The sequence below is a fragment of the Podarcis filfolensis genome (assembly GCF_964270895.1).
Source record: "Podarcis filfolensis genome assembly, chromosome: 11".
In the NCBI taxonomy this organism is placed as follows: domain Eukaryota; kingdom Metazoa; phylum Chordata; class Lepidosauria; order Squamata; family Lacertidae; genus Podarcis; species Podarcis filfolensis.
In genome coordinates, this window is record NC_139613.1 from 10,780,706 (window position 1) to 10,794,929 (window position 14,224).

At 48.9% G+C, this 14,224-nt stretch overlaps 1 protein-coding gene and 1 long non-coding RNA gene across 5 annotated transcripts in view; one reads left to right on the plus strand and one right to left on the minus strand.

Annotated features, from left to right (window-relative positions):
- The window catches only part of MYO5B (myosin VB), a 298,992-nt gene extending 293,969 nt beyond the window's left edge, over positions 1-5,023 (minus strand). For 3 of the 4 annotated variants that reach the window (XM_083575483.1, XM_083575480.1, XM_083575478.1), the window contains exon 1: positions 4,533-5,023. In XM_083575483.1, the coding sequence (XP_083431609.1) occupies positions 4,533-4,559 (27 nt within the window). In that variant the 5' untranslated portion in view covers positions 4,560-5,023. The remainder of the gene's footprint in view (positions 1-4,532) is intronic. The other variant, XM_083575484.1, reaches the window with a different exon arrangement.
- Positions 1-14,224, plus strand: part of LOC310744522 — a 260,442-nt gene that overhangs the window by 47,434 nt on the left and 198,784 nt on the right. The window lies entirely within an intron of this gene.

Below are 14,224 nucleotides of genomic sequence, written 5' to 3' on the forward strand. Positions count from 1 at the left end.
AAAACTAAGGACAACTGCAATGCTAAACACGTTCATTAGGCCAGCCTTCGTCAACCTGGTGCCCTCCAAATGTAATCCAAAACATCTGGAGAAAATCTGGAGAGCTTGGTGAAGGCTATACTAAAGCATAACCCCTACTGAACACAATGGGACATACCTCTGGGTAACCTTACTCAGGACTGCACTGTCTGGGTTTTGTTTTTTTTTTGCCCCTTTACAGGCTAGCAGATGGACTGCAGCATAAATTTGCATGGACTGGAGTCAACTTTGAGAGACATACAAAAGGTTACCCTCCATTGGCACTTGACAGATACATAAAGGTAAAGGTAAAGGTACCCCTGCCCGTACGGGCCAGTCTTGACAGACTCTAGGGTTGTGCACCCATCTCACTTAAGAGGCCGAGGGCCAGCGCTGTCCGGAGACACTTCCGGGTCACGTGGCCAGCGTGACAAAGCTGCATCTGGCGAGCCAGCGCAGCACACGGAAACGCCGTTTACCTTCCCGCCAGTAAGCGGTCCCTATTTATCTACTTGCACCCGAGGGTGCTTTCGAACTGCTAGGTTGGCAGGCGCTGGGACAGATACATAGGTACACAAAAAAAACTCCGTAAAACAGTGATGCTGAAAGTTGATGCAATACAAGAGGTACAGCCTGCGACATTTTTTATGCAAAACTCAGATAAACACAAGATAAAAATACTGACTGCCGTATTGAAATATGAAATGTCCTATTTCCAGCTCTGCTAATTTAGCAGCTATAGTGGAACAGAACCCTGGTCTGGGTTTTTAAATTCTAAATATGTATATGACCTTGGACATGCAAGATAATATATGCATCTGTCAACGGAGAATGTTATTTCAGGCATCTAGTCCAGGGGCTGTCAACCTTCTTAAGCCTGTGAGCACATATGGATTGTTGAGCGAGGACCACAGAGGCCAATCCTTCTAGGTCACTTCTCTGCTGCCTCTCCTCCCCACACACCTCAGACAAAGTGTACATCATCATAATATAATAATAATTTATTATTTATACCCCGCCCATCTGGCTGGGTTTCCTCAGCCACTCTGGGTGGCTTCCAACACAATATTAAAATACAGTAATGCCTCAAACATTAAAATCTTCCCTAAACATGGCTGCCTTTAGATGTCGTCTAAAAGTCTGGTAGTTGTTCTCTTTGACATCTGGTGGGAGGGTGTTCCACAAGGCGGGTGCCACTACCAAGAAGGCCCTCTGCTTGGTTTCCTGTAACTTAGCTTCTCGCAGTGAGGGAACCGCCAGAAGGCCCTCAGCGCTGGACCTCAGTGTCCGGGTAGAACGATGGGGGTGGAGACTCTCCTTCAGATACAAGACGTCATTTTTTTCCAAGTGATCTGGGTAGAACTAACCTTTTGGAAAACCCACAGACATGAAAGAGGAAGTGGGAAAGAGCATCACTCTTCCAACTTCCTCCTCCTCCGAAAAAAGCTCCGAGTACTTGTCAAGGGAGAAAAAAAAAGTTACCATCCTTTCCAACTCCTGACAAAGCAAAGGGGACACACCTGGAAGTTTTTTGGCACTAGGGGAAGACCTCAAGAATGCTACTGCACCAAAAATGCACCACATTTGGTGACCCCCTGATATAGCCCATAAGCATCCACAACAAACCCAAGGACCAAATCTACACTTTATGTCAGAATTCCATGGCTGGGGCTCCGAAGGTAATTTTCTTCCTCAAACAGCACCCACAATAGGGAGGTGATACAAATCTGAGTCATGGCATCACTTCCCTGTCGGTTCTTCTGCCCACATGTTAAAAAGTATAACCTCTCAAGTGAGGTGCCTCAGGAAGAAATAAAACATCCAGGGGGAAAAGCTGAGGCATATAGGGCTTGCCAGGTAGAAGCATTAAGAGAATTATTACAAAAACCACATTTGGTCCTGTTGCAATAGGGAAGGGTACGTGGAACGACCTGCTGTATCAGTGATCTTAAGGGCAAATGCTTGTTCTGCAGATTATATAATAATAATAATTTATTATTTATACCCCGCCCATCTGGCTGGGTTTCCCCAGCCACTCTGGGAGGCTTCCAACCGAATATTCAAACCAATACAGCATCAGACATTAAACATTTCCCTAAACAGGGAAATGTCTTCAGTTGTCTTTTAAAAGTAAAATAGTTGTTTATTGCCTTGACATCTGGTGGGAGGGCGTTCCACAGGGCAGGTGCCACTACCGAGAAGGCTGTCTGCCTGGTTCCCTGTAACCTCACTTCTTGCAGCGAGGGAACCGCCAGAAGGCCCTTGGAGCTGGACCTCAGTGTCCAGGCTGGATGATGGGGGTGGAGATGCTCCTTCAGGTATACAGGACCGAGGCAGTTTAGGGCTTTAAAGGTCAGCACCAACACTTTGAATTGTGCTCAGAAATGTACTGGGAGCCAATGAAGATCTTATGACAAACTTAGCAGCCCTAAAGCCATCATTTGCCAACCTGACCCTGCAGCTGTTTTACACTACAACTCCCATGAGGTGTGCTGATAGGGGCTGATGGGAGTTGTAGTCCAAAACAGCTGGAGGGCAAATGGATGGGAAAGTCTGCCCTAAGGACTGGAGGTAAAACAGGTACAAGCAAAGAATGCTCACTAATAATATTGCGGTTTGGGAAGGGGGGAGGAATTCTTCCTACCTCCAAAAAGGGCTGTGTCTGACCCAGAACCAAAACCCCATTGCCAGGTCTTCCCCTTAAGGACATTTTATTCAGGTGCAAATCACACCCCTCCCACTGTGGCAGCTCTCTTCTGCCAAAAAGAAAAGATGAAGCATTTAAAGCACATTCCCCACCCCCCAAAGAACCCTGGGAACTATAGTGCAGCTCTGTGAAGAAGGAAACTACAGTTATCGGGATTGGGGTGTGTGTGTAAATGTATGGTATATATGCACCCACATAGAAAATATGGGGGGATATCGATTTTCTGACCATAACAGGATGCAAGAGAAGAGCCAGAATTAAAATGTGTAATGCTGAATGTAAACAAGGAAGATTCCTTATGCTTCAAAGGGCTTGATATTTATTTCAAGGCTGCCATCCTAACCCCACTTACTTGAGAGCAAGACCCATTTACTTCAATGGGACTGACTTCTGAGTAGACATGGTTAGGGTTGAGTTTTATGGCACTGTTACCAACCCCAGCACAGGTAAGAGACAGGAGAGCATCTCTACAGATATTCAGAGTGAGAAGTGGCAAAAGGTTCTCAATATCAGAGCAGAATAATTTTGTTGTGAGTGGGTTTTGTTTGTTTCCTTTCCTTTCTCATGGGGCTGCAGCCACCCAGGGCTTTCAGGAAAAGGAGGAAGTAAAACTGGCTCAGGTAGCAGCGGGAGAACAGGTGGAGGTGGAAGAGGAGGGGAGCTCCCAGCTAAGTCACTCAACAACTGCAGCTGCCTCCTAGCAACAAAAAAGTTTCACCCGCCTTTAAAAAAACAACACAGCAACAGCAAGCAGCCACTTAATCCTAAAACAGGGAAAATTGGAAAACAGGGAAAGAGCCTTACTTGAGGGGAAAGAGGCTCAAGCAGGTGGCTGCACACACACAGAGGGCTGGGTTTGGATCTGCAAGGTCCGGGTTCAAATACTGCCTTTCCCTATTACATCTGAGGTTCGGGGTTCTCCAATACAAAACAACAACCCTGTGAGGTTGAGCTGGATTAACAAGCAAGATCCGTCTCTGAGCTCCATCTCTCCCCATTACATTTCACGCTCAAGGGCTCTCCAGCTTTATTCTCACAACAAACCCATGATGGGGCCAAAGAGGCAGCAACCAGCTGTGTCCTTTGAACCCAGGTCCAAGGCCAGTTATTACTCTACAACCGGCCCTCCATCAAGTGACTTGTTTGGTCTTTGGCATCACACACACAGCCTCAGCCTCCTATATGGAGTCAGTGTTGGTGCAGTGGCGTCCGACTAGGACCTGGGAGGTCGGGGTTCAAATCCCCAATTAGCCATAAAGTTCACGAAGGTGGCTGTCGGCCAGTCACTGCCTTCTCCCAGCCTAACCTACCTCACAGGGTTGTTGTGGGGGTCAAAAGGAGGAGGAGGGGAAGGGAGAACCACTTAGGACACCTTGAGCTCCTGGGAGAAAAGAGAGGGCTGTGAACGCAGTAAAAAAATACTGCTATTATTATTATTATTATTATTATTATTATTATTATTATTTTTTAAGAGAGAGAAACGTGAACAACTGCCTTTCCAACGTTGCAAATGCAATCAAGAAGAAGAGCGTTCGAGACGTTCACTGCAGGGTCAAAATACAGAGTAATGAGAAAAGAAAGGAAAAAATAAGGGTTTGCTGCGGGGAGCGAACCGCAGAGCGCAAAGAAGTCAGGTGCAGAGAAGGATAACGAGACTCCGAGAGAGAGAGAGAGAAAGTAGCCAAAACAACTCGGGGAGGGGGGGCAGGAAGGTAGCCTTGGCCTGGGAGCCCCCCGTGAGGGTGGCTGGCTTAGCCCCCACCCCCCGACCCGACCCCCCCACCCCACCCCTCCGCTACCTCCTTACCCTGCTATACAGCTCCGTCACCGACATCTCCTCGCCCGGGAAGCCTGATGGCGCAAAGCGAAGCCGGCGGCGCGTCCGCGACGCATCCACACGCGCAGCCGCCTGCAAAAATCCCAAAGTCCGGAGCGGCGGCGAAAGTCCAGCGGGGGCTTACGGGGAGGGCTCGGGCCACATGGCGAGCCGCGGCCGGAGCGGGAACGGGGAGGGAGGCGCGACCTTTGCCCGGCCTGCCTCGGCGCGCCGCGGCCGAAGTTGGAGACGAAATGCCCGGAGAGGGAACGACGGAGGGAGGGAGGGAGGGAGGCGGAAGGTGCGCGGAGCGAGGGGAAAGGAACAGCCTTGCTGCCCGGCCAGGCGGGGCTGGGCGGCCGCTCCCTCCTCAGGTATGGGAGGAGCAGTTCGGCGGCCGGCCGGTTCCGCTTTCCCTCCCCTACCTGGCGGCGCTTCGCGTCGGAGCTGCGCGCTTGGGGAACCCTTTGCGCACAAGACCCGGCCGCCAGCGCGCACGACGGGATCGCCCTCTGCCGGCCGCCGGGCAAACTTCCCACCCCGGAATAATAATAATAATAATTTATTATTAGAAAAGCAATGACAAACCTAGACAGCATCTTAAAAAGTAGAGACATCACCTTGCCAACAAAGGTCCGTAAAGTAAAAGCTATGGTTTTCCCAGTAGTGATGTATGGAAGTGAGAGCTGGACCATAAAGAAGGCTGATCGCTGAAGAATTGATGCTTTTGAATTCTGGTGCTGGAGGAGACTCTTGAGAGTCCCATGGATTGCAAGAAGATCAAACCTATCCATTCTTAAGGAAATCAGCCCTGAGTGCTCACTGGAAGGACAGATTCTGAAGCTGAGGCTCCAATACTTTGGCCACCTCATGAGAAGAGAACACTCCCTGGAAAAGACCCTGATGCTGGGAAAGATGGAGGGCACAAGGAGAAGGGGACAACAGAGGACGAGATGGTTGGATAGTGTTCGCGAAGCTACCAGCATGAGTTTCTTGGTTGCTGCACAAAACCAGGCAGGAATGTGGTCTAGATGTAGAATTATAGTATCTGAAATATACTCAGAGTTGAGTGTGGATTTCATGCTCTTTATTCAGCTCATAGTAGTGAGGAATGAAAGTTCCCCCCAAATATCTGCTTTATATACATTATTTACACAAAGGGCCGCACGTGATTGGCTAATTCCTGGATTCTCCTGTAGGCCAATCAGGTTGCGGATTCACTTCCACCTGGAGCTGGATTGGGTGGCTCCTGCGGACCAATCATACTGCTGCATTGTTCTAGGACCAATCAGACTGCTGCATTTGGATCCTATTCAACTCAGTACATAACACCATCGTAGAATTGTAGAGTTGGAAGTGACCTCGAGTGTCATCTAGTCGAACCCTCTGCAATGCGGGAACATGCCAAGGATATGACAGGTTGCTTTCGTCCCCCAACGAGGCAACTTCCTTAGAAACGACTTTCTCAGAAAAGGCTGGTGTGTGATGTAACATGCACACCAGTGTGGCTTCAGCGGTTGATGATGCAAATGAATAAATCTCTAAGAACAAAGCTGGACTGGTTTCCTATCTCTAGGATTTGCAAAGCAGGAGGCACAAAGGTTCAGTCCACGGTCTACGGCTGCAGATGTAAAGATAGGGGAATGCAGATCACGGCACAAAGGTGAATCATAGAATCATCAAGTTGGAAAGGGCCCCAAGGGTCATATAGTACACCCCCCTGCAAAGCAGGAATCTCAACACACGGTCTCCCATCCAAGCTGAAACCGTACTGGACCCTGCTTAGCTTTAGCAAATATGCTAGCAGTTTTATTGCTGCACCAGTAAGAGGGCCATCTAAGTGAATAAACATCCCCACAGCATCTGTCAGTCAATTTTATAATTTAGTTATAACTGCCTTTTGATGCACATGAGGCATAGGCAAACTCAGCCCTCCAGATGTTTTGGGACTACAATTCCCATCATCCCTGACCACTGGTCCTGTTAGCTAGGGATGATGGGAGTTGTAGTCCCAAAACATCTGGAGGGATGAGTTTGCCTATGCCTGATGTACACCATGCTAATGACCAGTTGGTGACATTACAATAGAAAGCATTTTAAAAAGTGTGCATATGAGAAGTGATTCATTTTTTTCACTTTGTCCCAGAATGAGTGCCATTTTGACCAGGTGACCCAGCATGGCAAATAAATGCTGCCTGTCCACTTCTTCTGGAAAACATAGTCCAAATGCTACCTAAGAACTAAACCGCAAACAATTCCATTTTTCTCTTGCCCTGCACAGCTGACATCTATATAAAATAGGTAACTGGTTTTGCATACATGGGAGGTGTTTATTGAATGTAAATTCGTACTACCCATTTTCCTTGATTAAATCAATATATTCCCAACCACTACACTGCTCTGCCTTCCACTCCAAAAAAAAAAAAAAGTTAACTACACTTGGAATTGGGGTGAGAAAATTAAGCCTATATTTAATGCTGAAGGCCGGACAGCAGAAAAGGTTTCCCCAAAACACAGTGCAGTTATTTGCATGAAATATAGATTACAGCAAATACACTGTTTTAAAGGGAATTTCTAAAACTCTCAGTTAAGAGATTTTAAAATACTATAAATTTCTTGGAAGGGTTGACATGCAGGAGTTTGTCTTCTGTATTATCCAGAGAAATATTCTGATGAATTATGACCCCTGGCATTTTGGTTCAATCCGGGGCAAATCCTTTATCCTTATCCCAAGGTCTGATCCCATGCTTCAAAGGCAGACAGTGTTATGTAGTGGTTAGTGCAGGCATAGGCAAAATCGGCCCTCCAGATGTTTTGGGACTACAACTCCCATCATCCCTAGCTAACAGGACCAGTGGTCAGGGATGATGGGAACTGTAGTCTCAAAACATCTGGAGGGCCGAGTTTGCCTATGCCTGGGTTAGAGCATCATACCAGGAAGGTCTGTATTCAAATCTTCACTGATCCTATGAAGCTCATTGACTGGGCTTGGCCTCAGTCACCTTTCAACCTAACCTACTTCACAGGGTTGTTGTGATGATGACATGGGAATACTTTGTGCATGCAGCTCTGAGCTAAAGGAAAGGGCAGAATTCAAGAACAATAGTTACATAAATAACTGTTCTTTTAGAGAAACCTGAAATCAATGACTCTTAACTGAAGTATACTGAATGAACCATAGCTTCAGAATAAATAAGAATAATGTTTTGTGTGCAAAAGGTTAAATCCCTGGAAATCTCAGGGTAGACTATGTACTGAGCAAAGTGTAAAGCAGTTATGCATGACGTGAACACTTCTTTTTTAAAAGAAAAAATCCATTGTTGTTACTGTTATTTATTAGTTGTCTTCTGTACAATCGTCTCAAGGCGATGTGCAGTACAAACAGCAAAAAAAGTTAAAGACACACAGGTAGAATCTATACACATATAAAAAACGCTTTGAGAATGCTTTAAGAAAAGTTTTGAAACATATATTAAATTTGCCATAGCTTGCCATCGCCATCTAGTGTCACATTTGCATATTGCACTAAACAACACACCTAAATCATTTTATTTGCAGCTGTATGGTTGGGTCCACAGAAATACACAGCGGATACATTTAAAACAAAAGCCTATTCATGACAAAAAACCATTTGTCCAGCTCGGGAAGAACAAAGAGATTTTCAGTTGTTTCTGGAAAGTGCAGAAAGAAAGGGCACATGCTGTATCTCAGCAGCAATACTATGTTACAGAACAGGGGCCACCACATTCAAAGCCCCGCTCTGAGTTACTGTAGCTTCTGAGGACTTTGGGACTTGCAGGTAGGTATCAGATTCACTATATGCAACATTGTGCATTTTACATGTTAGAAATACATATAAATATGCATTGCACGGCTAGCCAAATCATAGCTCCCAGGTCATTCAGCGATATAAGCAATTAACCTCTCAGTTTGCAATGAGCAGGAACTGACTAATTAAGGGATAATTCATCCAAATTCGCTCTGTGTTTGTGTGCGAGAGAGGGGGGAGTGGAGGGAGAGAGAGCATGAGAGCAATCAGTGTGGGTTTTGGGACAAATCTTGCGACAGGCTGATATTCCACAACTGAAGATGCAGCAAAGCAGAAAGCTGCATCTGTTGAATTTCTGGTTTCTGTGCAGCCAGGTGTTCTGAATTGGGGTGAGGAGGCCTGGCTCTCATAATATTCTGCATGGCACACACAAAATTTACAAGCACAGCGACTGCATCATAACTAGTTTCCTTCTGGCTTTACCCCTGACCCGCTGCAAGATTTTGCACGGGCTCAGTTTCTGAGCTGCTAGATCTTTCCAAACTCCACCCAGGAGAACTATCATATTTATCTGATTTCTTCCTGGGCCTGCCAGCCCTAAGATCCATAAGCCAGTGGCGGCAGGGTGGGGGGTATAAATAAAACAGTACTGTCAGGGAACTGTCATCTGAGACGAAGGAAGTGAAAGGGCTCATGGAGGGTGAGAGAGACCACTCAGCGGAGGAGGGGACCAGCAGGGGGAGAAGTGGAGTTCCAAGGGAAAGTGAGTCGGAGGGAGAGCTCAGAGATACTTCTAGCGAGAACAGTGGGGGGGTTTCAGGACCTCCCGTAGGAACACCCACTCCTCGGCGGAAACTGTCACGCCGAGAGTCCAGAAGACGTGTTTCCGTTAAGGAGCTTTTATGCTGGAAGAAGTTCCGTAAACGCCCACTGTCCGATTCAACGAGCGATTGATGGAGCCACGCTTAAGGAGCTCCATCACAGACAGAGGTTTGGGAACTTAGCCAAACTCTGAGGGATCAGGATTTTACGCACAAGCAGCTCATCATCCCATCACAGCAATCGGACAGTCCCTGAAAGCAGCTTGTGCAGAGAGGCATCATGAGTGACCCAGCCGGAGCTGGAGGAGCAGGAGGAGCTGGAGAAGGTCCAACTCTGGAAGAAAGGTACAGAATGTTGGAACTCCAGCTAGCAATGCAAACGGCGAGGCTAGAAGAAAGGAGGGCGCAGGATGCAGAAAAGGCAAAAGGCGCTACACTAGCAAGAAAGATGCCAGGAATGGTGCAGAAGTTTGGGGGGGACCCCAGGAACTACCAAGCCTTTAGGACAGAGATGCAGTATGCTCTTGAACTGCAGTTTAATGACTTTCCCGATGAGGCATCGCGAGTGGCGTTTGTGATTGGCCATCTCGAAGGAGGGGCGAGAGACTGGGTCAGGCCCCTGATGGCAGGGAATAGTGACATGCTGAAGGACGCGAGGAAGTTTTTTCGCGCCATGGATTTGATGTTTTCCAGCGAGATTGAACAGGGACTGGTACGCAGACAATTGATGGCTTGCAAACAGGGGAGTCGATCGGTTCGTGAGTACTGGACTGAGTTTACAATGTTGATACATAGATTGGGGTGGGACCTATCGGCGGAACCCATTCAAATGCTATTTGAAGAGGGGCTTTCTTCGGCGGTGAAAGACGAACTTTCCCGGGCGCCCAGGGCGGAGTCTATGGACCAGCTGACCAAATCAGCGCTGACCATTGGAGCGCGCCAGGAGGCAAGAGCCTTGGAGAAGCGGGAGGGGAAAGGAGAGCGTTGGAGGGATTTCCGCATTCCAGAGATTCCAGAGCCAAGTTTCCCGCCCGGAGAGCCGATGGAAGTTGGAACAGCGCGCGCGCGCGCAGTTTCAAATCCCAGTGAAGGGAGGAAGAAGGAGGGAAAGAGCGCCAAGAAATGTTACCTCTGCCAGCAGCCAGGTCACTTTGCCAGAGTCTGCCCGCAAAGAAAGGAATGGCAAGGGATGGCGGGGGCTGTTGGGGGAAAGGAGGAGGAAGTCCAGGAGCCAGTAAAAGCCAACGCCTGTCTGCCTCTGTCAGGGCACTGCAGACAGGCCAAGGAGCAGTAAAAGTGCCCACTCCGGAACCTCCAAGACCAGCCCTAGTAATAGAGGTGTTGCTAGAGCTGGCAAACGGATACCCACTAAAGACCAAGGCGCTGTTAGACTCAGGCAGCTCCTGTAATTTTATGAGCAAGGAGTTTGCAGCGGAACACCAGATACAGACACTCCCTTTAAGCAACCCCCTGCAGGTCACCACGATCGATGGGAGGGAGCTGTTGGGGGGAGAAGTTAGCCTACAGACCGTCCCAATGGTTATGAGGGTGGCAAGGCACACCGAAAGGATAGCGTTCAATGTAGCCACCCTGGGAGGGGCGCCAGTCATTTTGGGAATGAGCTGGCTAGCGTTGCATGACCCGCTAGTGGGCTGGCATCAGAGAGTGGTGTCCTTTGGGTCAGGACATTGCCTGGAACACTGCAAAGAGGGAAAGGTGCCAGAAGGGGCAAAAGCCTCCATAGCAGGGACGGAAGTGGCGAACAAAGGGAAGGTGCCCAAACAATACGCTGACCTGAGCAAGGTCTTCAGCGAAAGGGAAGCAGATAAACTACCACCGCATAGAGACTTTGACTGCCAGATTAACCTGGTCCCTGGGGCCCAGCTACCCGTGGGCAAGCTGTACGCCATGTCAGACAGGGAAGTGCTGAGCCAGCTGCAAGCAAACCAGTTGTGGGTGAAATTGGAGAAGTGTCAGTTCCACACCAAGGAGGTGGAATTCCTGGGGTACCGCTTATCAGACAAGGGATTAGCCATGGATCCAGGCAAGGTCCAGGCGGTGCTGGAATGGAAGACACCGAAAACCAAAAAAGATGTGCAAAGGTTCTTAGGCTTTGGGAACTTTTACCGTAAGTTCATCAAGAACTTTGCCCACTTAACGGCTCCCATCACGGACTGTCTAAGCAGCAAGAAGAAATTCGTTTGGACGGCAGAGGCGGAGCACGCTTTTGAGGAATTGAAAAAGGCATTCGCTTCGGAAGAACAGCTTCTGCATGTGGATTTACAAAAACCCATGAGAGTGGAAACTGATGCCTCAGACCGGGCGGTGGGGGCAGTGCTGCTTCAGCCAGGGAGCAATAAGTCGGAATGGAGACCGTGTGCCTTCTTTTCGCGTAAGCTGAACAAATCCGAGAGGAACTACACGGTATATGACCGAGAACTACTCGCCATTCACGAAGCGTTCCGGAGATGGAGACACTTACTAATTGGCGCACAGCATAAGGTGCAAGTGTGTACGGACCACAAGAATTTGGAGTATTGGAGAACAGCACGAGTGCTCAACCAACGACAAGTGAGATGGGCCCAGGAGTTCTCCAAATTCCATTTTGAAATCTGCTACGTGCCAGGTCCAGAAAACATCAGAGCGGACGCTCTCTCTCGCAAACCTGAATATTTGGAGGGGGAGGGAGCGCCAGAAGAGAGACATATTATCCCAGAGGACCACTGGGTGTGTGGTGCGGCCTGGGTGGGGCAAAGAGAACTGGTAGAGGGGACGGTCAATGATGAGTACGCCCAGGATAAGCTCAGAGGTTTAAGGAGAGAGGGGGAAGACCCCGGAGGTTTTGAAGAAAGAAACGGGGCATTGTATTACAAAGGGGCACTATATATACCCGAAGGGGAATTGAGGGGGAGAGTACTCAAACAGTTGCACGACAATCCCACAGCGGGGCATTTTGGGCAACACAAGACCATGTGGTTGGTGACCAGGGAGTTTTGGTGGCCCAAGGTGAGGGAGGATGTACGGGAGTATGTGAGAAGGTGTGACCAATGCCAGAGAGCCAAAGGAGAAAGGCGGGCACCAGCGGGTTTATTAGAACCGTTACCCACACCAGAACGACCGTGGGAGGCGGTGTCGATAGATTTTATGACTGATCTGCCCAAATCCCAGGGGAAAACCGCCATACTAGTCGTAGTAGACCAGTTAACTAAGATGGGTCACTTTGTAGCTTGCTCACATGCAGTCACGGCGGAAGAGACAGCGAAATTGTTTGTAGAACATATTTTTAGGCTGCATGGCGCCCCCTTGAGGCTGGTGTCCGACAGAGGGAAACAGTTCACGTCCAGATTCTGGAGGAAGCTTATGAGCTTGTTGCACGTAGAGGTCAACTTTTCGACTGCCAGGCACCCTGAGACCAATGGGCAGGCGGAGAGGGCAAACGGTATCCTTCAACAATACCTGAGGTGCTATGTCAATGACAGAGAAAACGATTGGGTCGAAAAGTTGGCACTAGCGGAATTTGCTTACAATAATGCAGAGAATGTGTCCACCGGGATGAGCCCATTTTTGGCTAATTATGGGTGCCACCCCAGGGCGTTTCCAGGGGAAGGAGGAGAGAGATGGAGTGTTCCGGCCGCTGAACTTGTTGTAGAAGAAATGGAAGCGATCCATCGTCAACTCCAACACAACTTAGAAAGGGCCAAAGAAGAATATAAGAGGCAGGCAGACAAGAGCAGAAGGGAAGGTGAAACAATTAGGGTGGGGAGTCGGGTCTGGCTATCAACCCAAGGGTTGCCGTACAAGGGGGGTTGCAAGAAATTGAGACCCAAAAGATTGGGACCATTTGAGGTCATCCAACAGATCAACCCAGTGGCTTTCAGACTCCGGTTACCGAACCACATGAAACTGCACCCAGTATTCCACAGGTCATTACTGTCACCATACCGGGGGGAAGGTGAAGGGGTATCCACACGGGGGCCAGCCATAGAAGAAAGGGAAAGCCGCAACTATGTGGCGGAAATCATCGACTCCAGGTGGAAGGGGAATCAGGTGGAGTATTTGGTCGCGTGGGAAGGGGAACCAGAGTCAGAAAACACCTGGGTGAAGGCAGAGGAGGTCCATGACGAGGTCTTGATCGAAACGTTCCACCAAAGGTTCCCCAGGAAACCTCAGCCAGTAGCGAGGTTCCGAAGGGAGTACTTTGGCACCACCGACGATGAGGAGGAACTGGAGGGATTCAGGGAATCGGAGTTGGAAGGAGGTACCGACTCCGAGGAGGAGGAGTACTTGGAAACCGGGAACAGCAAAAGGTGGAGGGAAGTGTTCGAAACTACACGGTAGGGAGGTTCCTTCAGGGGTTTTGCTCCCTCGCCTCCCGCAGAGGAGGGGAGGGAAGGGGGTGAAGGGGGCCCTGGAGGGGAGGTGGATGTCAGGGAACTGTCATCTGAGACGAAGGAAGTGAAAGGGCTCATGGAGGGTGAGAGAGACCACTCAGCGGAGGAGGGGACCAGCAGGGGGAGAAGTGGAGTTCCAAGGGAAAGTGAGTCGGAGGGAGAGCTCAGAGATACTTCTAGCGAGAACGGTGGGGGGGTTTCAGGACCTCCCGTAGGAACACCCACTCCTCGGCGGAAACTGTCACGCCGAGAGTCCAGAAGACGTGTTTCCGTTAAGGAGCTTTTATGCTGGAAGAAGTTCCGTAAACGCCCACTGTCCGATTCAACGAGCGATTGATGGAGCCACGCTTAAGGAGCTCCATCACAGACAGAGGTTTGGGAACTTAGCCAAACTCTGAGGGATCAGGATTTTACGCACAAGCAGCTCATCATCCCATCACAAGTACATATGTGCATAAATGCTGACCTTTACTTGACCACACCTAGAGTCTCCAGCTTGACTGCTAACTAAAGCCATTGTCTGGCATGTTCCAGGAATTCCCAGGCAGCCTGTTCTGCTGCCAAAGGAAGACAACAGCCTGTAGTATTTATTTATGCATGTTTTATCATGACTAATATCCTCCCCTTTATATAGAAACTGTAGTCAAGGCAGCACTTTTTTTATTCTTAACCCATTTGACAAAACAAACAGCAGATTATTTA